The 26253-nt window shown below is 36.5% G+C and overlaps 2 protein-coding genes across 2 annotated transcripts; both read right to left on the reverse strand.

Annotated features, from left to right (window-relative positions):
- Positions 1-853: 853 nt before the first annotated feature.
- LOC113298748 (pentatricopeptide repeat-containing protein At5g03800-like) lies at positions 854-5233 on the reverse strand. Its single transcript, XM_026547569.1, has 4 exons — positions 2011-5233; positions 1808-1916; positions 1656-1717; positions 854-1321 (listed from the first exon to the last, which is right to left on the reverse strand). Exon 1 carries the CDS (start codon positions 5177-5179, stop codon positions 2465-2467), a length of 2715 nt encoding a protein of 904 aa, XP_026403354.1. The 5' UTR covers positions 5180-5233; the 3' UTR covers positions 854-1321; positions 1656-1717; positions 1808-1916; positions 2011-2464.
- Positions 1214-2124, reverse strand: LOC113295376. The gene is made up of 4 exons (XM_026543713.1): positions 2011-2124; positions 1808-1916; positions 1656-1717; positions 1214-1321 (listed from the first exon to the last, which is right to left on the reverse strand). Exons 1-4 carry the CDS (start codon positions 2122-2124, stop codon positions 1214-1216), a joined length of 393 nt encoding a protein of 130 aa, XP_026399498.1.
- Positions 5234-26253: the final 21020 nt, after the last annotated feature.

A 26253-nucleotide genomic window follows, 5' to 3' on the forward strand; every position in this document is an offset into this window, starting at 1 on the left:
AGGCACCACACTTTGCTTTCAGTAGATAAACCTAATGCTAGGAAAGCCACCACAGTTTGCTTTCAGTTGATAAATCTAATGCTAGAAAAGGCACCACACTTGCCACATATTTCCAATTTATGCTTAATAGTTAAGTATTAGTTAGAGTGAGCACGGTCAAGACAATGAGATAATTTAGAATTAGGATACTCTTTTAACCACTCATTATTTACCACAGCTCGATCAAGTCTAGCGCTACTTTTACCTGTGCATGTGTATTATTTGTCCAAGTGCAGAGCTTACCATTATAACCTAAACCAGCATCACTGATGCACTTATATAAGGTGAGGAAGAACTAGAAGTCTTATATCTGTTACTCTCATCAACATTGAAAGTAACACTCAAATCACCAAAAGTACCCATGGCAGATCCAAAGCACAACCTAAATCTCTAATATATTCCCATCCCGGTGTCTTTTCAAGTGGGTTTGGAGAACCACAAACACAAGACGGTTAATCATTCTGGCTTTAGAGGGATCACGCTTAACTAAACAGTGTATCATGTTCTTTGAAGAGTGCATAATTTCCAGATCGAAACCATCCTTCCGAAGGAGTAATAAGAGTGATGATAATGTCTGGGTTGTGAGATTGAGAAAGATTCATAATATGATGTCCAGTAGGTTTCGCACCAAAACCTTGACAACACCAGGCAATAATTCTCATGCTGATCGAGGTTGAATGCAAGGTACCAATGCAACATAAGCATGAAATACTAGGTAAAAGAAGAAAGAGTGGGAGCAGTAAGTTCTGACATGCAAGTTGCACAAGTTTAAAACAAAACAAAACAATATTCAAACAAGTATGAGAGAATGCAGTAAAATAAGAATAACGATTAAATAAACTGGAATAGAACAGAGATTGCTTGGGTAACTATCATTTTTTCTCTTCGTCCCAAGTTGAAGGGTTGTAAGAGTTAGTCTGAGAGGTAGTCTAACAAACAGAACTTTCAAATTGAGTGAATGGATTGTCATCTTTGGACTTTGTAATATGCAATGTTGGTGAGTGTACGCAGAGGAATACTAGGAATTCTAGGTGAATCTATGATTCCAAAAGGAGGACAAATAACGATAAAGAGTAAAAAGTATCTACATATTAAACTAACTAACTCGGTTATAGAGGCCATCAAGTTGAGCAGCATTGAACACCTAGTAATAGTATAGACACAAAATGACGGTTCATTCTTCAAATGAGAGATCATAAAACAGTTTGTAAGCTTCAATCACTTCCAGGTACCACATTGCTTCTCTATCAGGAGACCCAGAAAGATCAACCATTTTGTGAACCTGCATTACAAAAGCAACATTAAGACTAACAATAAAAACATATGACAAACGTAATCCCACAAGCACAAGTTTCATTGCTCAACAAATGTTCTTTTATGATCGTTTAACAAAAGTTTGATCAAACAAGTAAAATAATTTATCTCGTAATCGCGTTCTTCGTTAATGTTGTCCTTAAATGATCTAACCTAGTTAGCATTTGAAAACTATATTTTTTCATAAAACTATACTAGATTGTTTCACAAACTCCGAGTCAGTAATTACCACAAACACCAAAAATGCACTTTTTCATTCATGTTCTAAATGATCCCATAGATATTCAAAGAACATAGCTTACCCTGATCAATGGAGATTCACCTGTACGCATTACGAGCAAACCAACAACCATCACATACATTCCTACACAAACAAAAGAGACGAAAGAGAAATTCAATGAGATACACCATTTTTGCAGAAAAAGTTAGACCGAAGACTGTCAGATTAGAGAACCTATTTTCCAGTTTCGGAGGAAGTGTTCGTTGGAAAGTTGAAGTTCTGTAATCCCAGTTCCATCATCTAGATAGAAATACCCTTTTTTTATTTCTGCAACCAGAGTTCCCTGCAGTTTCCATTTGTTTAACATGTTGAAAAATGAAGTAAAGCCTAGGAAAAAAAGGAATGATTCTTTCGTTTTTGATGGAGGAATACAAAACCTGAACCCAAGCTCTCTGGAAAAGTGTACCACCAAAAGTCATGCCAGATCTTGAAGTTAAAACATCCTTCATCTGTCCACTCGTCAGCTTCAATGCTGCAAGTTTGAAATCCATCTCTCACTCTCTCTCTCTCTCTCTCTCTCTCTCTCTCTCTCAAGTTACAGGAAACTCCGTAAGTTCTTCCCTTTTTTATGTTTTTCGGTCAGGAGTCGGGGCATGACACTCATAGGTGAGGTGAGAGTGAGAGGTTCAAGTCCGCAGTCTAGAGTTCAAGATTATGCGGCAGAAAGTATGAATGTACTTTCTGCGATTTTACTAAATCGCATCTAACAAAATTTCATGAGACACTATCACTTCCATAACTGAGAATTTACATTACAACATATATACTCATTAGAACCCTACAAAGTCTCAAAAAGATGGGTTCCACCAAAAGGTTAATTTGAAATTTAAGTTACCAGTAATCTCTGCAAGAGCATTCACCATTTTTAAAACGATGAAAACCCGAAACATCTCTGAGATAAATCTCTCGTTTGGTTATAGACGAAACATGCTTGAAAAACGTATGACAATCTCCACACAGATGAATGTTCTTCACAACTCTAATTGGTTTTCCCACTTTTGTCGTCAGGAGTCCATATGTGGCAGCAAGCTTTGCACTGTGGTAGAACAGGAACTCCTTCTTTTGATGCTCCTCTACTTCGTGAAGAACGAAGCTTGTGTCAGGGACATATCCGGCTTTTATGGATTCTAAGATGAGTATGTCCAAACCGCTGTAGATATCTTTTGTGCCTGGATGAGATTTATCTCTGGTAAAAAATGTATGGATTTTGTTTTGATGAATGATCCGACTTTGAGCTGGGTTCTTTTTCAACCCTTTCAGTCTCATCTCCTCTCTAATCTTCTCAGAGCAATGCCATCTCCCAGAAGCCGAATAAAGATTAGAAACAAGTATAAATGAAGCAGGATCTTTTGGCTCGATAGCAAGAAGATGTTTTGCAGCCAATCTTCCAAGGTTTGCATTTGATCGCAATCTACAACTGTCAAGTAATGCACGCCATACCAAAGCATCAGATTCAATATTCATGGTATTGATCATTTCTTCTGCCTCATCAAAGCAATCCCAGTAACCCAATACACTGATCATAGATGCATAATGTTCAGAAGTTGGTTCTATTCCATACAGATTTTGCATGGACAAAAACAACTCCCGACAACGATCTAACAGGTTTGAGTTTGTATATTTAAAAGCCGAAATAAGTAACATAAATGTGAGGGAGTCTGGCTTTATACCCATTTCCTCCATATTCGACCACACATATAATGCCTTGTCTCCATTCCTGTGAAGAACATGTCCGCTGATCAAACCGTTCCATGAAACTATATCATGTTTTGGCATCAGATCGAAAAACTTAACCGCGTCTTCCATGTTTCCACACTTGAAGTACATAGCAACAGTAGCATTCCCTACATGTAAATCATACTGAAAACCAGACTTAAGAGCATAACAATGGATCTGTTTCCCCATTTCATAGGACCCTAAACTTCCACAGACAGTAAGAGCTGCAGTAGATGCTACTTCATCCACCCTCACTCCTCCATCGGCTTGCATCTCGCAGAAAAGAGACATTGCCTCATTATGATGTCCGTTTCGAGCATACCCACAAATCATTGACGTCCAGACCATCGACTCGTTGTGTTTACACAACCACTTGGTGAACAATTTCTGAGCATCACTCGTTCTTCCACACTTCATGCACATATCGATCAATGCAGCTTCAATCCAAGAATTACTCGACCCGCAGCCACATTTAACAACAAACCCATGAATCTGTTTGCTGACCTTCACATCTGTAACCACAGAACAGGCTGTTATTATACTACTCAAAGTGAAATCTGATACCTCCATGGAGTTCTCCAACATTCCTCGAAACATTTCCAAAGCCCTCAAACCTTCTCCATTCTTGCAAAACCCAGCTAAAAGTGCATTATAAGAAATACAGTTCCTAGTCGGCATCTGATTGAAAACCTTCATTGCTGATTCAACCAATCCAAATTCCATACATCCAGTAACCATTCCTGTCCAACTTATAACATCTCTAACAGGCATCTTCTTGAAAACAGAAGTCACATCTTTCGCACTACCACAATTAGTATAAAACCCAATGAGGGCATTATTCACACTAACATTAGATGCAAAACCAATCTTAATAGCATGAGCGTGAATCTCTTGTCCTTCCCTTAAACTATATGATTCCTTGGACGCAGTAAGTAAACTCGAAATAGTAAAATGATCAACACAAAATCTATCACTTTTTTGTAAGTCGCGAAACCTTTCAAACGCCTTCTGATATTGTGAATCCTTAACCAAACCAGCTATGACAGTATTCCAGGACGCCAAATCTCGTTGGGGTAATTCATCAAACACTTGAATAGCAGAATTCACAGAACCCCATTTCAAATACCCACTCATAAGTGCATTTGATACATAGACATATGAACAATAGCCCATTTTTATAATTAACGAGTGGACTTGAAAACCTAATTTAGAATTCAAAATTCTAACACAAGCAGTCAAAATTGCAACAAAAGAGAACGAATTGGGCTGAATGCCAGAACTTCTCATGGCAAAAAACAGACGGATAGCTTCTTTTTCTCGATTCGAGTTAGCATAAGCAGAAATCAAGGAAGTATAAGAGACAACATTAGGAGAGGATAAGGAAGAAAACAAATTCCGAGCATCAGTAAGTTTTCCAAGTTTGATATAAACATCAATAAGAGTGTTGAATAAATCAATTTCTTCCTGAAGTTTGAGAATTGAAGCATGAATAGCTCTAGCAAGTCTGTAATCATGGTGATGAATGGAAAGCCGAAGTAAATGGTGATAATTATCAGAGAAAGAATCAAGATTATCAGTATCTGAGTTAAGATTGCTTACAGTTTGTGAAGGGTAAGTAGGATGAATCTGAGGATGAGGATTAGGGTTAAAGGGAATTGAATAAGTGAGTGGGTTTGAGGGTTTGGGTCTAGTAGGAGAAAGTACCGAAACCGTTGTTGTGGTGGTGGATGGTGGAAGAAGAAGAGATTGGTGGCGGTGGTGGTGGTTCCGGTAGGGTTTGTTTGGAAGACAAAGGAGAAGAAAAGAGGGGAGAGCGGTTGTTGTGGCCATGTAAAAATGGCGGCAACATAACGTTCTTTACTGTCTCTCTGAAGGTTTATCTCCCTAAACAAAGATGAATGAAGATATGATATTTTTTAGTTATAGGGAACAGGTTTGGTTTTAAGTTCGGTTATCCAGTTCCTGGCTTGGAACCGGAACTCATTAAAGCTCTTGGAGCAAGTGACAACCCCGATATGCCTCTATTGCGGCTGCCCGTACAGTGGTTGTAAAGTGGAATTTTACATCCATGAGGCCTATTCCTATGCACATGCCACAAAAAGTTGTTTGGCATACCAGGTGGCATGGCAAACTAAGTGTGTCACTATGGGAAAATCATAGAGCGGTCGAGATTTTAGCGAGTGATTTTGACTATAACGAATAAAGTCTTTATCGCCAGCGCTCCCATGAATATCGCTCGCTATTGACTCTAGCGCCAACGGTTAGTTCTTTATCGTTATAAATAGGTAATTTTCAAACTCAGAACTTACCCCAAAATTTTTTACACAAAAAGTTTCTCTAATTCTCTCTTTTTCAATCTAAATTTCTCTATTTCTCTCTTTCTCAATCTATTTTTTTTTTCCGAATTTCTGGCACAATTTCAAACCCAACTTGATTCGGCAACACAACTTGATTTTTTCGGAGTAGTGCTTGAAGGTGCCGTTAAGAAGATATGTGATAGTTATAAGAAATAGGTAAGAAGCAAAGAAGTCTTCAAGTTTTGGATATTAACCAAGTCAAAACCGCAACTAAGAAAAGTTCAAGGCAAGGAAAATCAAGGCAAAACAAATTTGAAGCTAAAAAAGAAGATAAACAAAGGAAACACCGTTCATGAGCGCATTGATTGGAAATTTGGTGAAATGAAGAAGATTAACAACATGAAGAACATTGTCCCAAATTTTTATATTTAAATTATTATTGTCTAGTTTTATATCTTGTAAAATGACTATTAATGAATTTAAAATTTTGATGAGTATTGTTGAAATTTAAGTTTAACTAGTATTGTTGAAATTTAAGCTTAATTCTATTCTTAATCCAATCTTACAATTTAATTAGAAATACATTTAATAGTTTAAATAAATATTAAAACTTAATACTTAGACAATTAAGAAATTAAATAAGAACTTAAGCAGACAATCGAGAAATTAAAACATAAATATTGGACAATATTTGGGAAAATATTTTAAAACCTCGAAACAACTTCCAAATTGGAAGTCTTTTTAGTAGATGCGACGATATTCCGCACGACACCTTTGTTGAAGTTCCATCATGCTTTCACCCTATGTAGTCGATTTCGGTCATTTCGGTCGAAATTTCGGCGAAATTCCGGATTTCGGTCCAAGAAGACACGATTTTGTTAATTTCGGTCGGACGAAACCTTTGCGAAAATTTCGGCCGGAAACGCGTATTTCGGTCGGAATTGATTTGTCTTGGCCGGATTTTTTTTTCTTTTTAAATTGAGTGGACTAATCTCACGTTTAAAAAGATTAATTCACTCACTAGTATTATTGCTTGTTGATGTGTTTGAATTTCTTGAGCTAAAATTATTATTTGGTGTTGATGATGAGGAAGGTGAACAACCAGATTTACTAATACTATGTTTCTTTTAAGTGATTATCGATACGAGGATATAAAATATGAAACCGAGATTTTACCGAGATTTTAAAACGGAATTTCCCCGAGACAAAGTTGTACCAGTATCTCGGTGTCGACCGAGACAATCCGAAATCCGAAATTGACTACCTTGCTTTCACCATCCGCATGACACCTTTGTTGAAGTTCCATCATGGTTTCACCATCCCTCAAATTTGGACCTTCTTGCTGAAGTAAAAAAAAAAAAACCTAGTAACTTCTTGATCGATTGTAGTGAAGCGCTGAATCAACTCTGAAACATCACGATTGTTGAGGTTCATTGTTTGTTCTTGAAATTTCCCAAAAATACTTTGCCAAAATGTTTGGTGTAATGCGTCTCCGAATAAAATCTCATCAGTAGAAGAAATATAATTCCTGCAAATACATTCATCTTCCGCAGTAGTGAATTTTGGTTTTCGCCTTATTCGACTTCTCCTAGTTTGACTTCTCATAGATTGACTTCTCCTAATTTCACTTTGCACATTGGCGATTAGCAACTCTTTGATTTTCGGAAGCATGTTCGTTTGCTACGAACTCAGCAAACTCAACCATGTTCGTATTATCAGTCATGCTCTCTGGGGAATTGGAAGAGTGATCAAAAGAATTGGAGATTGAGAAAATCTAGAGAGATTTAGAAATTCTGGTGTGAGTTGAAATGAGTTTGAAATTACGTATTTATAGAGGGAAAAAATAGTAGTCGTTGGATGAGGATCTGATAAGCGTTGATCAGACAAACGAGCGACAGCTTGACTAGCGCTGGCGCTTTAAAGACCAGTGAGCGTGATTATGACCATTGAGCGATGGACACTCTATCTCTCGATGGAAACTCCATCGTGTATGCCTATATGTTATTACTGACATATAGGCATATGAGTTTGGCACTTTGACATACCCATAGTGGGTGCATATATACCAAATATATGATTTTGGCATGTGCATAGGAATAGGCCTGACTACGGGTCATAATATCTCCCTTTTATTCAGAATTCTATCAAAATGTTCATGGATTCTATCATATCAGAAGACTCGGATAATTTTTTTTTTTTTGATAGGATAGTATAATGATTCCTAGATTACATCCAAACTTCTTTAATAAAAATAATAATTATATGGTAGTACAGTGATCCCTGGATTACATCCAAACTCCTATAAATTGGAGTTGGTTTGATAATTATGAGGTTCGAATCCTTATCTCCCCAGTAGGAGGGAGCATGAGAACCATCAGACCACTTGATGGTTCTACACATTTGATGAAACATGGTTATACAATGATGATATGTTGGAGTTCCATGTTAACTAAATAGGTTACCTATTATAGATTGATTCTCATTGTTATACGCTGGTTAGCAGATGCTAATTTAGATAATAAGCTTGCTATCCACCTTTCCATCATTAACTCTAATATAAATTTGAAATTTTCCTGGAAATGTCTGCTTTCACCTAGGATTCAACATTTCATATGGAAATTCTTGCATAGGTGCTTACCAATCCTGGATAGATTTGTGAGGATAACAAATTATTGAGAGTTAAAGACGATATAAGTCCTGCACGTCCTAGTATGAGAGAGAGATTACTTTCCAGTGTACTATATTTCTCCTTTTATAGGATTTTCCCAAACTCCCTTCTTCTCATGACATCATGCCACATGTCATTGGAACACTCTTATTTACTATTGTTGCTACTCTCCCTAATATAACCCCTAGTTTCTCATTAATCCCCTCCTTATCCTTGCTACTTCATGGACATACTCTATTGGACTTGGCCTTTAGTCCCCAAGTCCCAATTTTCCTAATAGTATTACCCTCTCTTTTGGGAACTCCTTAACCATGTTAGAGGGTAACTATTTTCATGTATCAACACAAATCACCAAGATAGTCTTTGTGCTTTGTGTGGTAATTGCAGTGATTATGTCCAACACATTATGGTAGAGTGTGATGTTTCAATAGCTATTTGGAAACAAGTCTTTCCTGATTTTGATACCGTGCACAACAATTTTAATTTCTATGATTGGTTGACTGCTTTCTTTTGTATAAACAAAGCAATTCATGAATTGACTGTTCTTGAGACTATTGGTTTCATGGCTTGGAACTTACGGAAACCTGAGTGCTCGAAAACATATGATAATATCCAGGTAAGTCAGTCTGTAATTGCAGGGAATGTGAAGAAATTACATGAATGAATGGAAACGGAGTGCAACACAGATACACTGGTAGGAAACGAAGTGTTGAATCCTATCAGCACAAACCAAACTTGCAAACCTCCTCTAGATGGTTTAGAAAAAATAAACTTTGATGCTTCATTCACTGAAGCTACGGGTATTGCTGGTATTGGTATAATTTCTAGAAAATATGCAGGTACTTGGACTAGAGCAAAAGGATGTATAATCACGACAATTGATGCAGAACAAGCTGAAGCAAAGACATATTTAACAACCGTGCAATGGGAAAGAGATAAAGGAATGTGCAAGATAATCTTTGAAGGAGACTGTCAAAATGCCATAAACGCGGTAAATGTAAACGCCTCGGTAGTGAAATGGAAAAACTATAATTTGACAAACGATGCTTTAGTTATTAATAATGTTTTTGATTCATGGCAATGTGCCTAATCCCATAGAGACACAAATAATGTTTATGATTCTATTTCTAAGTTTGTTAGAACCCCAAATGTCATCCAAGACTGGCAAGTTAATAGGCATAAATGGTTAGAACAATCCATTCAATCCGACTTAAACCATATGTAGTTCTTTCAATCGTAAATAAAATCGACCCAAAAAAAAAACTGTCGCTGGCTAAATAGGTTACCTAGTGGAATACCATGTTAACTGACACTACTTTGTATACCTTATTAGCCAGCATCGGAAATCAGAGGCTGGGAGATTCCAAACCACCAATTCTGCAACAACCTAGCAATTTTATAACACCCATCACCTATGTCTCCCTAGAGCGACAAAATCCTCCGATCAACAATTAGTTTGTTATTGCATTGTATTGTCCAGCGATTCCAAGAATCAGAAATTGAGCTTAGGGTGAAGTTAGAGGCTTTGGTTCAACATGATTCTAACTGCCACAAAAGAGAAGGCATACTGGTCCTAGACTCCTCCCAGATAGGGTGAAAACCAGTTTTTCATTTCCATGGAATTAAACTATTATCTTTTGATATGTTTACCGAATTAAATTATCTGTGTTTACAGATGCAGATTTATGTTTATTGGATTATTTCTCAATGAGGTAAATCCTTCAGCACAAAATCCTTGGGAATAGTTTGCATGAACGTGAAAGATAATGTTTTAAATTTGATCTCTAGTTTCTCACCGAGCCTATCTAATTAAGAGAGTCAGGTGGGATGGAAAAACCTGTTGATTTACCCATTTTCACCCCACAGTGGGACTAGAAAACACATAAAATGAATGGAAAAACCCTCAAATAAAAGGGTTTGTCCATCGCATATTAGGTTGAGTTTAGCGTCTCAACCTGAGAAGAGCACAACATCATGGGACGACCGACTTCATCTGGGATGGCAGTCGGCTCATATGTAGACGAGTCTCATATCACACTGATACGGGAGGCCTTAGTTGAGCCGGCAACGGCTAGTCTCATCCAACGGATGTCAATCCACTACCTATAAATTCAACTGATTTCAACTCCAAAACCACACCTTCTCCACCTTCTACAACAATAAATTACACCTTCTACACTTACTAATATTTTTGAGTAATGGCTCAACCGTATATTAATCTTGTGGACTGTTTTTTTGATATGATCCGTGCGGGATTCGAACCTCTGACCTAAAAACTCGAGAGTTCGACCCTAGCCAACTGAGTTATCCCAAATTGGCATAGATGAAGATCCGTCTCTAGTAGAAACTTTGTAACATTTTATCCGGCTAGGGGTGCAAAACGACGTCAAAATGGTTTAATGAGTATGAGTTAATGGCATAGAATTTATGAAAACTTTTGTGGAAAAGCGGGGGTCTAAAAACCATACCCAATATTTCGCTTAACAATCTGTATGGACTAACTCAAATATACTTTCAAGAGAATCAGTTAGACAGTCAGACTCAATCTTAAGAAAAGTATATCAAAGAGTTATATCTCAATTCAATCTGCAATCAAACAAATAGGAATTTGCGAGCCCGATTGAATATAAGAAATAACTTGGACGGTATCAAAAACCAATATCCAAGTGTCAACCAATTCAATCAACAACCAAAGTTTGGATTCACAATTGATTGAACTTACCCACTACCTGTGATATATCAAATATATAGAAAATATAATGCGGAAAAGAAATAACACATAAACCATATTTTTTGTTAACGAGGAAACTGCAAATGCATAAAAACCCCGGGACCTAGTCCAGATTTGAACACCACACTGTATTAAGCCGCTACAGACACTAGCCTACTGCAAGTTAACTTCAGATTGGAATGTAGTTGAGCCCTAACCAATCTCACACTGATCAAGGTACAGTCGCTTTCCTTACGCCTCTAGAACCACACCGGATTATGCACACTTGATTCCCTTAGCTGATCTCACCCACAATTAAGAGTCGCTACGACCCAAAGTCGAAGACTTGATAAACCGATTTGTCTCACACAGAAAAGTCTATTGAATAGATAAAAATCTGTCTCCCAAGGATATACCTATGAGTTTTGTTCCTTATTTTGATACATCAAGGTGAACAAGAACTAATTGATATACCAGACTTATATTCCCGAAGAACAGCCTAGAAATATCAATCACCTCACGATAATCTTAATCGTATGGTAGCGAAACAAGATATTGTGGAATCACGAACGATGAGACGGAGATGTTTGTGACTACTTTTTATCTTGCCTATCGGAGATTAAATTTCCAGCAAATCTTAGAGAAGATAGTACTCAATCACGATAGAAAACAACAAGATCAGAACAGGCAACTACAGAGAAATAGTTGGGTCTGGCTTCACAATCCCAATGAATTTTTTAAGTCGTTAACCTACTGGGTTTTGGAAAAACCTAAGGTTAAAGGAGAATCGACTCTAGTCGCAACTAGTATCACACATGAGGTGTGGGATTAGGTTTCCCAGTTGCTAGAGTTCTCCCTTATATAGCCTTTGAAAATGCGGGGGGTCTAACAACCACACCCAACAATTCGTTTGGCAATCTGAGAGGACTTAATCCAATATACTTTCTAGAGAATCAACTAGACAGTCAGACTCAATCTAGAGTAAAGTATATCAAAGAGTTTAGTATCTCTAACTCTTAATTCAATCTGCAATCAGCAAATAGAAATCTGCGAGCCCGATTGAATAAGAGGAGTAACTTGAATGGTACCAAAGACCAATGTTCAACTGTCAATCAATGTAAATCAACAACCCAAGGTTGGATATTCTAATTGATTGATCTTTAACACATAACCTGTGATATTTCAATTATATAACAAAATATAATGCGGAAAAGAAATAACACAACACCAGAATTTTGTAAAGAGGAAACCGCAAATGCATAAAAACACCGAGACCTAGTCCAGATTGAACACCACACTGTATTAAGCCGCTACTTAGACTAGCCTACTACCAATTAACTTCGGACTGGACTGTAGTCGAACCCTAATGAATCTCACACTGATTCAAGGTATAATTGTGCTCCTTGCGTCTTTGATCCCAGTAGGATACTACTCACTTGATTCCCTTAGTTGATCTCACCCAGAGTTGCTACGACCCAAAGTCGAAGACTTGATAGACAAATCTTTCTCACACAGAAAAGTCTATAGGATTGAATAAATCTGTCTCCCACAGAAATACCCAAGAGTTTTTGTTCCGTATTTTGATAAATCAAGGTGAACATGAACCAATTGATAACCCGGACTTATGTTCCTGAAGAACAGCCTAGAATTATCAATAACCTCACAATAAACTTCATCGACTAGCGAAACAAGTTATTCCAGAATCACAAACGATGAGACGAAGTGTTTGTGATTAATTTTCTATCTTGTCTATCGGAGATATAAACTATCGAGCCAATTATTTCAATTGTGCTCAACACGATAGAAACAGCAAGATCAGATCACGCAACTACAAAGATAATAGTTGGGTCTGGCTTCACAATCCCAATGAAGTCTTCAACTCATTAACCTACAAGGTCTCGAGAAGAAACCTAAGGTTAAAGGAGAATCGACTCTAGTTATGCAACTAGTGACACACGGGAGGTGTGGGGATTAGGTTTCCCAGTTGCTAGAGTTCTCCTTTATATAGTTTTCAAATGCAATCCAAGTTATCTTGGTAACAAAGCATTCAATAATCACTGTTAGATGAAAAACCTGATTCAACCAAGGTAATGTATTTCAACCGTTAGATCGAACTTAGCTTGTTACACACGAATGAAATGTACCCTCATTTAGGTTTATGTAACCGTACCTAAGCGTGTACACCATGTTGGTTCACAAATAGTTAACTGAGGTTAGCCATATGATTACCCTCATATCAATCTTATTCATCTCAACCATAACTAGTTCAAATGACTCAAATGAAACTAGTTAAAGAGTTGTTCAATTACTATAGAAAACACAATTGAAACCAAATCGGTTTGATTCACTTGAATCAATCATGACATTATAGCCACGGTTTGCAAAGATTGCGTTCCTTATGATTTAAATGTTTAAGTCCATGAACTGACCGATTTGACAAAGTAACCAACTTAAGTATGCGTATGGGTATGCGTACTTAAGCAACCTAATTTGAGTTTGTTTAGTTTCCAAACTCAGCAGAAATTTTCGGTTCGAAAACCTCCGACAGTATGCGTACGGGTACGCATACTTAAGGTGACTAGTTAAGAGTTTGTCAAAACCGAACTCAGCAGGTACGCATACTTAACCTGTCTCCTTCACCAATTTCGTATGCACACATATGTATACACTTGGCTCTCGGTTTATGGATTTATACACTAATGTGTGAACACACTATATATGCTTATATCCAAACATGGTTACATTCTCAACTCTTTATTTCAATGATTGAAGCATTCTTCTATAATGACAATAACTGTTTTCACACACTATTAGCATTAAAGCAATTTTCAAGATATTGAAATAATCATTATCGAAACATTCCAAGCCTACATCAAATGTTTGTATCACACAAACCGTGTAAGATGTTACTCAGAAATTTTCTCATGATATAAGATGAACTTGGTCGAAGCGAAAGCTTACCAACACATATTTCGAGAAATATGTGAGCAAGATATACTCAGCTCGAAATCTCAAATGTGTACAGAGAAAACTATATCTTAACACGACTTCTGTCTCAATATAGGAGATAGTAGAAATACACTTTCCAAGTGATAGATGAGTTTAAGACTCCACATACCTTTTATCGAAGAAGTTCCACAAGCTCCCCTTAGTAGTTCTACGTCTTCAAAAGATGAACTCTGTGAAATCTAAGCTCAACTACACTATCTATGTCCTAGTTCGAGACATCTATAAATAGGCTGGAATTCAAGACTTATAGTTTTGATCATTAACATTAACAAAACATGCTTGAGATAGCAAATCATGCGAGTTCGACCGAGAAGTTCTCTAACGGTATTCAAATCAGGGTTTGCAATCAATGTTACCTTGGTAACAAAGCATTCAATACTCACCGTTAGATGAAAACCTAATTCGACTCAAGCTAATATCTTTCAACCGTTAGATCGAACTTAGCTTGTTACACACAAATGAAAAGTGACTTCATTTAGATATGAGTAACCGTACCTAAACATGTACAGCTTTTTTGGCTCAACAATAGTTAACCGAAGTTAGCCATATGAACACTTTCATATCAACCATATTCATCTTAATCATAACTAGTTGAAATGACTCAGATGAAACTAGTTCTAGATTTGTTCAATTGTTTATATTCTCATATAAGTATACAATATACAATTAAAGAAAAATCGATTTTGATTCACTCGAATCAATTCATGAACACTATAGCCACGGTTTGCAAAAGATTGCACTCCTTATTATATAAATTTATTAGTTCATGAACAAACCGATTTTAGAATATAACTTACTCAAGTATGCAAACGGGTACGCATACCTAAGTGGTCGGATTAAGTTTGGGTTCTCCAGTATGCGAACGGCTAAGCATACCCTTCAAACTCTGTTGAATTTCCGGAACTTGAAACTCACACCAGTACGCATACCGGTATGTATACCAAGTTCCCGGACATTCATTATTATACAGTATGCGTACGGGTATGCATACTATGGTTCCGGACTAGGAATAACATGCAACAGTTAGCATACAAGTATGCATATTGTGCTATATTCAATCATGGTTATTTGTTCTAAACTCCCATATCAATGATTGAAACATTCTTAGAAGACGAAAATAGCTGTCTCACACAAACAATTAGCTTCAAAGCAATTTTCAAGTGATTGAATGATCAATCTGAAGCATTCCGAGTCTACATCAAATGACTGTCTCACACAAATCATCTAAGATGTTTCAAGGTGATTTTCACATGATCATCTATTGACTTTCGTCAAGAATATAAGATGAAATTGGTAAAAGAGAAAGCTTACCGACACATATTTCGAGAAATATGTAAGCGAGTTAAACTCGGCTCGAAATATCAAATGTGTATAATCGAAGTCTATATAGCTATACGACTTTTGTCTCAAATAGGAGATAGAGTAGATAGACTTTTGAGTGATAGATGAGTTCAAGTCTCCACATACCTTTTGTTGATGATGCTCCACAAGATCCCCTTAGTAGTTCTTCATCTTCAATCGATGAACGTCGTGAAGTCTAATGCTCAACTACACTTTCTATCCTAATCCGAGACTTAGCTATAAGTAGACTAGAAATCAAGACTTATAGTTTTGGAAACTAAACTTGACAACAAGCTTGAGATAGCAACGCTTGCGAGTTCGACCGAGCATTGCTCTAACAATATCCCCCTTTGTCAATTTTAGTGACAAAACTATCAATACATATGGATTACAAAATAAATAAACTTTGTAGCTTCTCATCCAAATGCTTGATTTCCTTGGTTCTTCAACATTACTCGAAATCTTCGTCACTTCCAAGTACTCCAGTGATTCTAAATGTGTTCAACTCAGCATCATAGTTGTTGAAGATCCATAGCTATAACAATGAGAAAACAATAGCTCTCAATCATTGTTATACAGTGTCATGGTAGTATTACACAGCATCAAAGTCCAATTGCATCACAACTTTGACAACAATAATATGGTGATATGTATCACTCCCTCTTAGTCAATACTTCATCTCACAATGAAAACCACTCCCCCTTAAATAATTATATGTAAACTATATGCATTTGTAGTGTGAACTACACATTAATTCTCCCCCTTCTGTCAATATAAATTGGCAAAGGTACGAAAACTAGCGGGATCATAATGAAATTTCCATAGAGATACTTCATGACCAAAAGAGAACATATTAACTTTGTTTCGATGATTTAACATAGTCAAAACTTAGTTTATTCATCAAGGAGTTTATAAAGATACAAGGAAACTCCTAAAATATTCCACAGCTGCACTCCTCACAAAGATTTGGCAATTAAGCACAAGTTCAATTAAGAACTCTCCCCCATAAAATGTCATTCGCGGAAGAACAACAAGAGCGAACTTACTTTTACAAGAAAAGAAGGATATCTTTGGACATTAACAAATCACATGAAACATGAATTTGTATCCAGAAAACTCAATTAAATTAACCACACGAGAACCCATGATTAATTTAATCGGAAATTCTCAACATAAGAGAACTTACGGAGCCACACAATATTTTCGCATAGAAGTGGATCAGATAAAGATCGATACTGCAGAATATTCAAAGATTCATTCTATTTTTCATCAATATTTGCATAAAGACATATAATTGACTTAATGTTTGCAATCAAAAGTTCATCCTATCTTCCATCAATATTTGTATGATGACATAATAGGCTTAACTTTTGACATATATGGGACAATCATAGTTCACGGATGCAAACACACATATCCTATAATAATTATTGCAATATAGAAAACCAATAAAGATGAATACTGCAAAATCATCTTCCCAATAAACTTTAGAATTTAAATAAATAAATCTAAAAACATTGCAAGATGAAAATCGTTGGCAATAGCTATGTGTACTCACAATAATTGCTATTCCAAACCCTAGTTATCCTTCTTAAAACAAAAGAATAAATTCTTATAAGAAGTTTCCTAGACAAAATAAATTTAAGCAAGAACCGAAAATCATTTCACTTACTTTGAAGACTTTTCTCATATTCCCTATAATCATCAAGTTCATCTTCGATTAAATCAATCCTGGATTCAAGATTATCCATCTTGTCTTCAAGTCTTTTGATGGATGATTTTAGTTCACTCTTCAAGGCCCGTACTTGCTCCAAGACAAGATTCATGGTTAATGAGAGTTTATCAAAATGAGAACTAGAAGGATTTCCATCAGGGGATGAATCACGTTTATCTTGAAACATCTCATTATCAGAAGAACCAAAATGAACTTTCTTAGAGGGAAAGAGAACAGTCCATACATCATCCTCTTTACTGGAAAGACTTGAAGAGGACATGATAGAGAAGGTAAATAAAATGCTTGCTTAAGGGAAATGAATCACATTAAAAAGAAGAAGATATGAGATAAATTCCCAAAAAGACCTTTGACAAAAACCCTAACAGAAACTTAAAAGAGATAGGAAAAGCATCCAAGTGTTGAGAAACAGTTTTTAGCTTAATAACCAAAGCTAGAGCAATTTAGGTAGATACACGAACAAGTCAGCAGAAATCTTTTTACATCCCTCTTGGAGGTTATTGTTCTTTCCCAATGGAAAATAGACAAGAACAATCTCAAAACTTACAAAGGGTAATTTCTCCCACCTAAGGAAGGATCGGGAGGTTTCACAAGAGAGGAGGATGGTTATGTTAAAACTTGTTTCAGATTCCTCTTTGTGGAGTGAGAAACCAAAGAGGATATTTTTCTTCCCTTTATTTTTTTTGAACAGACTGTTCATCGATTTTTGCATACTATGAATGGTTCTGAAAATCTCTTTAGAAAATGACACAAATTTCTTTTGAGATTTCTTTTTCTTCTTCTGAAAACGTGATTTAGAATAAGTTTTTTTAAGAACCTTTTTGCAATTCATTTATGGGTAATCCTGATTTTTATTCAAGGTATACTCACGATATGCTGTGAAGTTAACCATGTCTTTCTCATCATGAGAGAGATTAGAACACGACAAAATCACAGAAGTAATATGCTGATTTGGTTTCCTAGAACTTGTCGAATAGTGTCGATCTTTCTTTTTAATATCACAATTGCGAGAAGTCGCATTTTCTTGTCTTAATGTTTTCAGTTGACATTCCAGAATTTCAATCCTTTTAATCCATATTTCCTTTCTAGTTGAGATTTTATTTTAATCAAGTAAAGATGTTTGGTCAAGAGATTGATTTTTTCTCCTGGAGAAGGTTGATTGTTTATCATGGAATAATCAGAGTTGTCGGAAGAACAAGGGTGATTATCAGCAAAATAAGTGAGAGAAATTTCACAAATTTCATCCTCCGAAAGTAGTCAAGAGTTTCCATCCATGCTTTGGTTATCTCACTCTTTTCCTTATCACGAACACCAGAAATGTGATGATCACATTTGTAGCACATGGAATAAGTTCCATTGTCATAGTTTTTGTGAACTTTCTTATCCATTACATTGATTGAGGAGGATTTTTTGCGAGAACTTCTTTTTCTTATCCTAAGAGTTTTCAATAAATGTTGTACACACAGTGAAAGAGTAGAATTAAAGCAATTCTCATCCTTCTGATCAATCAATTTTGGACACAGAGAACTTACATCAGAAAAAGTAACGGAATTGCAACTCATTCGAAGTTTTTCTCTTTTACTAAGTTCAAGATAAAAAAAATCTTTAGTTTTCCTACCAGAGAGTTTCTGGATAGAGTATCAAGGTTATTTCCTTCAACGATGGCATGTTTCTTAGAGTCGTATCTGGCTGGCAATGATCTGAGAATTTTCATCACGAATGTCATTTTCAGTAAGAGTCTTACCCAACGTAAAAGATGCATTAACAATTTCAGACACTTTGTTATTAAACTCATCAAATGAATCTTCATTAGCCATATGAAGGTTTTCCCAATCAGAATTTAGGATTGAAGCCTAGCTTTATTTTCACAGGTATTCCCTTCAAATACAGTTTCTAAGACATCCCACGCATCTTTAGATCGAATGCACATAGTCACATGGTGTTGAAGATCTGGGGTAATGGCATGTATGATAGCATTTAAACCGTCAGAATTTTTCTTTGCGGCGAGAATCTCGTTAGGATCATATATACGAATATCCTTTGCAATAGAGACACCGCCTACTGTAACCATTTGAGGATTATAGCCATTAACAACATAAACCCACGATTGAAAATCACGCGCTTGAAGAAAAGCACGCATAGAAATTTTCCACCACAAGTAATTTGAGTTATCGAAGACTGGTGGTATGTTTCCTGAGATAGCACGTACGTCCATAGAGTCAGATAGCTACAAACATAGACTTATGAGGTCTTAAACGTGTTTGCCTGATCTGATACCAATTAAAAATGCGGGAGTCTAATAACCATACCTAATATTCGCTTAGAAATATGTATGGACTAACTCTAACATACTTTCAAGAGAATCAACTAGACAGTCATACTCAATCTTAAGAAAAGTATATCAAAGAGTTATATCTCAATTTCTCAATTCAATATGCAATCAAAAAAAATAGGAATTTGCGAGCCCGATTGAATATAAGAAATAACTTGTACGGTATCAAAAACCAATATCCAAATGTCAATCAATTTAATCAACAACTAAAGGTTGGGTTCACAATTGATTGAATTTACGCACTACCTGTGATATTTCAATTATATAGAAAATATAATGTGGAAAAGAAATAACACAGACACCAGAAATTTTGTTAACGAGGAAACCGCAAATGCAGAAAAACCCCGAGACCTAGTCCATATTTGAACACCACATTGTATTAAGTCGCTACAGACACTAGCCTACTGCAAGTTAACTTCAGACTGGAATATAGTTGAGACTGATCAAGGTACAGTCGTGTTCCTTATGCCTCTAGAACCACGCCAGATTCTGCGCACTTGATTCCCTTAGATGATCTCACACACAACTAAGAGTTTCTACGACCCAAAGTCGAAGACTTGATAAACCAATCTGTCTCACACAGAAAAGTCTATTGAATAGATAAATCTGTCTCCCACAAATATATCTATGAGTTTTGTTCCGTCTTTTGATAAATCAAGGTGAACAGGAACCAATTCATATACCGGACTTATATTTGCAAAGAACAGTCTAGATTTATCAATCACCTCACAATAATCTTAATCGTATGGTAGCAAAACAAGATATTTCGGAATCACAAACGATGAGACGAAGATGTTTGTGACTACTTTTTATCTTGCCTATGAGAGAATCAATCTCGAGCAAATATTAGAAAAGATAGTAGTCAATACGATAGAACATGGAAAGATCAGAACACACAACTACAGAGAAAATAGTTGGGTCTGGCTTCACAATCGCAATGAAGTTTTTAAGTGGTTAACCTACAGGGTTTCCTGAAAAACCTAAAGTTAAAGGAGAGCCGACTCTAGTCGCAACTACTATCATACAAGAGGTGTGGGGATTAGGTTTCCCAGTTGCTAGAGTTCACCCTTATATATTCTTCAAATTAGGGTTTGCAATCAATGTTACCTTGGTAAAAAAGCATTCAATATTCACCGTTAGATGAAAACCTTATTAGACTCAAGTTAATATCTTTCAACTGTTAGATCGAACTTAGCTTGTTACACACAAATGAAAAGTGACTTCATTTAGATATGAGTAACCGTACCTAAACGTGTACACCTTTGTTGGCTCAACAATAGTTAACTGAAGTTAGCCATATGAACACTTTCATATCAACCATATTCATCTTAACCATAACTAGTTCAAATGACTCAAATGAAACTAGTTTTAAAGTTGTTCAATTATTTATATTCTCATAGATGTATACAAGACACAATTGAAGCAAAATCTATACTGATTCACTCGAATCAATTCATGAACATTATAGTCACGGTTTGCAAAAGATTGCATTCCTTATTATATAAATGTATTAGTTCATGAACAAACCAATTTTATAATATAACCTACTCAAGTATGCAAATGGGTACGCATACCTAAGTAGCCAGATTAAGTTTGGGTTCGCTAGTATGTGAACGGGTACGCATACCTTCCAAACTCAGTTGAATTTCCGGAACTTGAAACTCACGCTAGTCCGCATACCGGTATGCATACTAAGTTCCATGATTTTCATTAATCAACCAGTACGCTTACGGGTATGCATATTATGGTTCCCGGACTTGAAATAATATACAACAGTTAGCATACAAGTATGCATACTGTGATATATCCAATCATGGTTATTTGTTCTAAACTCCCATATCAATCATTGAAACAATTTTAGAAGACGACAATAGCTGTCTCACACAAACTATTAGCTTCAAAGCAATTTTCAAGTGATTGAATGATCAATCTGAAGCATTCCGAGTCTACATCAAATGACTGTCTCACACAAATCATCTAAGATGTTTCAAGGTGATTTTCACATGATCATCTATTGACTTTCGTCAAGAATATAAGATGAAATTGGTAAAAGAGAAAGCTTACCGACACATATTTCGAGAAATATGTAAGCGAGTTAAACTCGGCTCGAAATATCAAATGTGTATAATCGAAGTCTATATAGCTATACGACTTTTGTCTCAAATAGGAGATAGACTTTTGAGTGATAGATGAGTTAAAGTCTCCACATACCTTTTGTTGATGAAGTTTGAAAAAGCGGGGGTACAACGACCACATCCAATATTTCGATTAGCAATCTGTATGGACTAACTCCAATATAAGAGAATCAACTAGACTCAATCTTAATAAAGTATATCAAAAAGTTATGTGTCTCTTTCTCGATTCAATTCTTACTCAAGCAAATAGACATATGCGAGTCTAATTGAATACAAGAGAAACCACTTGAACGGTACCAAAGACCAATGTTCAAGTATCAATCAATGTAAATCAACAACCAAAGGTTGGATATTCTAATTGATTGATTCAAACGCACAAGCTGTGATATTTCAATTATATAATAAAATATAATGCGGAAAAGAAATAACACAGACACCATAAGTTTTGTTAACGAGGAAAACCACGGGACCTAGTCCATATTGAACACACACTGCAATCAACCGCTACAGATACTAGCCTACTACAAACTAACTTCGGTCTGGACTGTAGTTGAACCCCAATCAATCTCACACTGATCCAAGGTACAGTTATGTGTACTGATCTAGTACAGAATTGGAATCAAGATGGAGAAATTAAACTAAATCTACAATTACGGCTAAGCTAAAATATCTTCTTCTTCATTAAAGAACTCCTCTCCCTCTCTTACAAACTAAATAGCCAACCCTAAACGAGTTAATGGTCCACTAATCGAGTCACAGTTGTCAAACAACGAGCCGTTCTCAACATACGAATAACGAATTACAATCGAAACAATTAAGTTGTAATAAAAGAAATGATAAGCACATTCCCTAAAAGGATAAGAGGCTCCCACTACCAAACAGTCTTGAATTATCAGGTACATGACATTACTCCCGTCTCGAAAATATCCTTGTCCTCAAGGATAAAAATCTGGAAAATGAGCAGTAATATGAGATGCATCCTCCCAAGTAGTATTCTCAGCAGATGCATTAGTCCATTGTATAAGGAGTTGAAAAATATCAGAGCCATTCCTGGATGTAGTTCTTCTGGCCAAAATTTCAGTAGGCTCAATAATCACTTGGCCTTCATGATCCACCACTGGCAACTGCGGATATGGAATGTGAGAATTGCCAATCTGTTTCTTTAGTTGTGACACATGGAAGACCGGGTGAATTCTTGATCCTGGAGGAAGTAATAATTTGTAAGCCAAGTTTCCTACCTTCTGAAGTACCTTAAAAGGGCCATAGTATTTAGCCTGTAGTTTGAAACTCTTGCGCAAAGCTAGAGAAGCTTGTCTGTATGGCCGGAGTTTTAAATATACCATATCATCCACCTCAAAATTTCTGTCAGTTCTTTTCAAATAAGTAAATTACTTCATCCTCTCTTGAGCCTTTAAGAGAGTGTCTTTCAAAATGTGTAACACCATGTCTCTGGTATTCAAATAGTCGCCCACAGCTTCCACAGTAGTCTCACAATGTAAGGGAAAAACCAGATGAGGAGGGTTGTATCCATATAAGGATTTGAAATGACTCAGTTTGATGCTAGTATAGTAAGAAGTATTATACCACCATTCTGCTAAACCCAGTCATACATCTCAAGTATTGTTCTAGGAAAGCATTAACCCTTTCAGTCTGGCCATCAGTCTGAGGGTGATAGGAAGTACTAAGTTTCAATTCAGTGACCAAAATCTTGAAGAGTTCTTGCCAAAAATGACTAGTAAAAACTTTGTCTTTGTCAGACACTATAGAAGAAGGCAGACCATGTAATCTAAATACCTGACTGATGAATTCTTTAGCCACAGAAGCTGCAGTGTAGGGATGTTGAAGTGCCAAGAAATGACTGTACTTTGTAAGCCTGTCCACCACCACTAGAATGACTGATTTCCTGTTGTTGGGTGGTAAGCCCACAATGAAATCCATAGAGATATGTTTCCAAGCCTGATCAGGAATTGGCAAAGGTTGCAAAAGTCCAGGTGGATGAACATGCTCACCTTTGTGCCTTTGGCAAACATCAAACTGGATAACAAATTGAAGAATATCTTTTTTCATACCAGGCCAAAATAAATATGATTTAGATCTGACATAAGAATCTTGGATGCCAGAGTGACCCCCCACAGAAGAAAAGTGAATTGAAGAAAGAATTAAGTGTCTCACCTGCTTGCCCTGACCAATATACAGTCTATTCTTGTATCTGAGAATCCCCTCTTTGAGTGTGTAATTAGGTAAGCAAGAAGGATTAAGGAGAAGAGATGATATAATCTGATGCACCTTAGGGTCTTCACTATAACTCTCCAAGATGTCTTGAGTCCAAGAAGGAATAGAAGAGTGGAGAATATGGCAGCTGGCATCAGGAAAAGGCAGTCTAGAAAGTGCATCTGCTACTTTATTATCCACACCCTTTTTATAAAGAATTTCATAATCAAACCCTAACAGCTTCATTAACCATTTTTGTTGGAGAATGGTAGTGATTCTCTGCTCCAATAAGAATTTAATGCTTTGGTGGTCAGTTTTTATGATGAAATGGTGCCCTTGTAAATAGTGTCTCCATCTAGTCACAGACTGGACAATAGATAATAGCTCATTTTCATAAGTGGAGAGACCACAAGCCTTGGGACCTAAAGGCTTACTATAAAAAGCAATGGGTTTGCCTTCCTGCATGAGAACAACAACAATAGTGTGATCAGAGGCATCAGTCTCCAAGATGAAAGGCTTTGAGAAATCAGGAAGAGCTAATACTGGAGCAGTAGTCATGGCTAGCTTAAGCTTGCTCAAAAGAAGTGGTAGCTTGAGGGGTCCAAGTGAAGGAATTCTTATTTAACATATCAGAAAGAGGTTTTCTGATGCAACCATATCCCTTAATGAATTTTCTATAGTAGCCTGTCAAACCCAAAAACCCTCTAAGCCCTTTAATAGTAGTTGGAAGTGGCCAGTTAACCATACAAGAAATTTTAGCTGGTTCAGCAACTAATCCAGCTGAAGTGATGATGTGTCCCAGATACTCCAACTCTGTTTGAGCAAAACAACATTTGGAGATGTTAGCCTTAAGATGGTGTTGTCTCAGGAGTTGAAATGTGAGAGCCAAATGTTGAGCATGTGTTTCCAAATTGGGATTGTAGACCAAAATATCATCAAAAAATACCAATATAAACTTCCTCAAGTAAGGCTGAAAAATATCATTCATAAGAGCCTGAAAAGTGGCTGGAGCATTAGTGAGACCAAATGGCATAACCTTGAATCATAATGACCCTGATGTGTTCTAAAAGATGTTTTGTAGATATCTTCCAAATGAACTTTGATTTGATGATAACCAGACTTTAAATCTATCTTGGTAAACACTCCAGACCCGTAAATCTCATCCAATAATTCATCAATTATAGGAATAGGAAACTTGTCCTTGACAGTGATGGCATTTAACCTCATATAGTCAACACAAAACCTCCAAGAGCATCCTTCTTCTTGACCAAAAGAACTGGTGATGCAAACTTGTGGGTAGGTTGAATGATGCCAGAAGAAAGCATCTCTTGCACTAATTTTTCAACAAATGATTTTTGAATGTGTGGGTTTTTTTTAAGGTCTCATATTGGGTGGCTCAGAATTTGGTTTCAAAGGAATCTTGTGGTCTAAGGGTCTTTGTGGAGGTAGTTGAGTGGGGGTCTCAAAAATGTCAGAGAATGAAGAAATAATATCAGCTATTTTTGGAGGGGTGGGTGTAGGGGAGGGAGTACTGGAGATAGAATTAAGTTGAGCACAAATACCATGTGGATTCTTGTGAAAAAATTTCTCTAAATAAGCAGCACTCACCATTTTGAAAGAAGGAGCATCAAAAACTCCCACCAGTTTGATCTTATTGCCCTTGTGGTTAAAGGTAATGCTGAGGGTAGAGAAATTGAATAACACATCTCCAAGATGCTTTAACCAGTCTGCACCTAACACCATATCACATCCACCTAAGGGAAGTAACCTCAAATCCCCTGGAAAAAAAATGGTTGTCCATAAACCATTGTAACCCAGAGCACATGCCAGCACTAACAGTCTTATCTCCATTTGCTACTGTCACTAGCAGCTGCTGAGTAGGGGTGATATTATAATTGAGCCATTGAGCTAGAGCAACATCCAAAAAAATGTGGGTACTACCTGTATCTATGAGAATGGACACTGCATGGCCATTGATACACCCAGGTATTCTTATAGTCTCTCCCATAGAACTTCCGGTCAAGGCATGAAGAGAGATCTCCATGTCAGATTCCACAGGAGAAGTAAATTCCTCTTCAGATGATTGAGGTTACACCTGAGCTTCCTCTTCAGAATGTTCTTCTCCCACTAATAAGTACAATTGCTGCTTTTTGCAAATGTGACCAAACTGATAAACCTCATCACAATTATAACACAGACCCTTCTCCTTTCTAATTTTCATCTGTTCAGGAGTAAGTCTTTTGATGGGAATGGAAGAAGAATATCTTTAAGAAGAAATAGGAGAAGGTTTGAGAGAATTGTCTTTAGGAGGGTAAACTGGAGGGAGGATGGTTTAAGAGGGGAGAAATTTTTTTGAGTGGGTCTAGCCGTTTTTGGTTGAACTGTAAGTGATTGCTCTTGCATTATAGTAAGAAAAAAAACTTGCATTAGATTAGTAGGGTGAAACATGAAGACAGAATGTCTGATCTC

The sequence above is a fragment of the Papaver somniferum genome, chromosome 7 (assembly GCF_003573695.1).
Source record: "Papaver somniferum cultivar HN1 chromosome 7, ASM357369v1, whole genome shotgun sequence".
Classification (NCBI taxonomy): Eukaryota; Viridiplantae; Streptophyta; class Magnoliopsida; order Ranunculales; family Papaveraceae; genus Papaver; species Papaver somniferum.

Bases quoted from the DNA above. Each gene is read 5' to 3' on its own strand.
- LOC113298748 (XM_026547569.1), bottom strand. From the start codon at position 5,179: ATGGCCACAACAACCGCTCTCCCCTCTTTTCTTCTCCTTTGTCTTCCA.
- LOC113295376 (XM_026543713.1), bottom strand. From the start codon at position 2,124: ATGGATTTCAAACTTGCAGCATTGAAGCTGACGAGTGGACAGATGAAG. The intron at 1,917-2,010 runs GTTTTGTATTCC...TGGAAACTGCAG, and splicing joins TCCAGAGAGCTTGGGTTCAG to GGAACTCTGGTTGCAGAAAT. The intron at 1,718-1,807 runs GTTCTCTAATCT...TTGTTTGTGTAG, and splicing joins CCTCCGAAACTGGAAAATAG to GAATGTATGTGATGGTTGTT.